The sequence below is a fragment of the Leishmania donovani genome, chromosome 17, assembly GCF_000227135.1.
Source record: "Leishmania donovani BPK282A1 complete genome, chromosome 17".
NCBI classification, from domain to species: Eukaryota; Euglenozoa; class Kinetoplastea; order Trypanosomatida; family Trypanosomatidae; genus Leishmania; species Leishmania donovani.
Window position 1 is genome coordinate 57,178 of NC_018244.1, and position 2,746 is coordinate 59,923.

The window sequence follows — 2,746 nt, forward strand, 5'->3', positions numbered from 1 at the left end:
ACTCCCAACAGTCTTCGTGGAGGGCACCGCAGTCACAGTCGGGTTGTCGTAGTTGAACGTCGCAGCAGACTTGCGCAGCACAGCGGTGATGTTCGCTACCTCATCGCTGGCGTAGCCGTGCAGGATCATATGCACGGCCGAGTCGATCAACGTCACGCCCCTCACAGCCGAAAGCTTCGCGTACAGTACGAACATCTGCTGCTCAAGCGTTGGCATCAGATACACGTAGTTTCTTAACAGCTCTACTAGGTGTGGCCGAGGGTGAATGGGGGAGGGCACCAAGTACCCATCAACGTTCATGCCCTTCACTGTCACGCCTACGACGACGTCGGTGGTGTAGTTCGTCGTCACCGCATCGTGCAGCGCCTGTGGTGTTGTATCTGTTACATTAAGCGTGGCCCCGTTCACGGGGCTCGCGTTGTACTGCAGGTAGGCGACCAGTGTTGATATGCTCGTTTTAAAGGTCAGCCCCACCTGCGCAAGCAACGGATGCTCCGCAAAGATCAGCGTCAGGAAGTTCAGCGACCGCGGGAGGGTGGTGCCATCGGAGTAGCAGTTTTTCTGCGTGAAGCTGACGCCAGACTCGGTAATCACCGTCCACACGGCTCTGTCAAGCCTCGAAAGGACCGCGGAGTGCCCACCCTGGTTACAGTAGCACACGGCGCCCAGAAACTCGGCAACACCGTTGCACGGCCCGCCGTAGTCACCAAGAACAAAGTCCTCGCCTACGATGTAGCGCTGCTGAGAGAACATGTACTGTCTGTACGCCGTCCGATTCGCGATCCGGTTCTCCTCCGCAAGCGTCTGCGCGATCAGCGAGCCAGAAATCCACCCAGCAATCATCAGCTGCGTTACGCACGGGTGCTCGTTGAAGAAGTTGTTCACGTATGCAGCAGAGTCCGACGACGACGCCTCATGCTCCCACGGGCCGTACTGCCGCACAGCCTTCGCCTCGTCGGCCCACAGGCTCGCGTCCACGCGGCCGGTCTTCACCATGTACTCCCCCATCTGCGCCCTGAACACCCTCAGATGGACCGACGCAGGTTCCGTGAGCGGAAAGGATGTGGCGCTCGAAATGATCTGCCCGTCTACAGGCGTCAGCTTCCCAGCCATCGCAAGATCGTAGTACACCTGGAATGTCATCTGCTGCAGCGCAAACGACGACATGATGTACGCCGACGACGTACGCGGGTCTGTAAGCACAACCTTCAGGAGCTCCTCAACCTGCCCTGCAGGTATTCCCCAGATTATGATCACCTGCGGGCGCGTGTCCGCCATCGCGTCGAAGGCCGTCATGTTCACAGCAGTGCTCGTCGAGTACGACGCGGAGTACACAGCCGGCGGGTCGAGCGAAAGGGACGTCATCAGCTCCACAAGACTCTTGTGCTCGAAGCTTCCGTACTGCTCACCCGTCAGATACATGAACGCAGTGCGGCGTGCGCGGAAGGTATTGGCTATGTGCTTTACCATTGCCATGATCTCCAGCCGTGGCTCCGCGCGCATGAAGTACAAGTTCTCGTTCCACACACGCATAACACTGGACCCGGTGAACGGGCCCAGAAACATCAGCCCGCTGTTCTGAATCTCAGGGCTGCTCGGCACAGCACCAAGGCGAGTGTCAGAGTACGGTCCAATCACGCCAAGAAGCGTCGGGTAGTCTTTGAGCGCCTTCAACACGACAGCTACGATGTCCGACAGGTCGTCCTTCGGGTCCGGTTCAATGATCTTGATGGGGCGGCCGCGAGCGGCGGTGTAGCCGACCGCGTGCAGCGCGGAGTCGATGCCCAGCCACAGCGCCTTTGCATGCTTCGCATTGTAGTCACTCAACGAGTACATGGCGTTCAGCAGGTACACAGGCTCATCCGACGAGGCGAGGGCGCCCGCAGCCCACGCCGCAGGCACCGTGGACACGGCGAGCGTCAGCGCGCCGACAATCAGCAAAACGCCAGCCAGGAGTCGCGAGCATCGGTACGCATGTCGCTGCCTCACACAGCCGGACACGCCACCTGCGCCGCACCAGCAAGCACGGCGCGGATGGGTCGCGTCCGCGTACATTGTATGGTGCGACGAGCCGCGATAGTAGTTCGCAGAGGGCAGTGGGAGCGCCTGCCAGTCCGGCAGGGAGAGGGAGAGAGCGGGAGGAACGACCCGGATGAGGGGGCGGGGAGGGGGAGCGATGGGGTGCAGCGCCGGCGCGGAGGCGAGAGCCGCTGGTCAAAAGCAGGAAGAGGAAGCGGCGAGGGCGAGGGAGAGCCACGGGCACGGGCGGGCAGACACGCAAGAGAGGTGGGGAAGGAAGACGGGGGAGGGCAGGGAGGGGGTGGTGAAACACCTCCTCAGTAACCAACACCAGACGAGCGGCAGCTGAAAGGAAGCGGAAAGGAATACACGAGAGTCGGGCTCGGCTTTGTGCGAGTGCGTGCGTCCTCTCGGTGGCGATGCGCTGAATGCAAGGGAATGCCTCTGTTCCCTCGCCACCGTGAGGAGAAGAAGAAAGCGGGAGAGAGACGGCGAAAGGGAAGGAGTTGCAACGCGGCCACGTGCGAGCCGGCACATCCGTCTCCATCGATCCAGCCCCCGGCGTGTGTGTGTGCGGTCGGGCCGCCTACACCGAGGCCATGCCGGCAGGAGTCGAGCGCGTCTGTCATACAAGAGCACAGGCACGCGCATACGCCTGTGCGTGCGCACCGGCGAGAGTGCGGTGCAACACGTCCTTCCAGCGTACGGTGCCACCGGGTGGGGGCAT

At 61.6% G+C, this 2,746-nt stretch overlaps 1 protein-coding gene across 1 annotated transcript; it reads right to left on the reverse strand.

Moving 5' to 3' along the window:
• LDBPK_170140 (receptor-type adenylate cyclase b) lies at positions 1-2,055 on the reverse strand (the record flags this gene model as incomplete). The annotated part of the gene is made up of 1 exon (XM_003859823.1): positions 1-2,055. A coding segment is annotated over one exon (2,055 nt), but the record flags the coding sequence as incomplete, so codon positions are not given.
• Between the last annotated feature and the right edge of the window lie 691 nt (positions 2,056-2,746).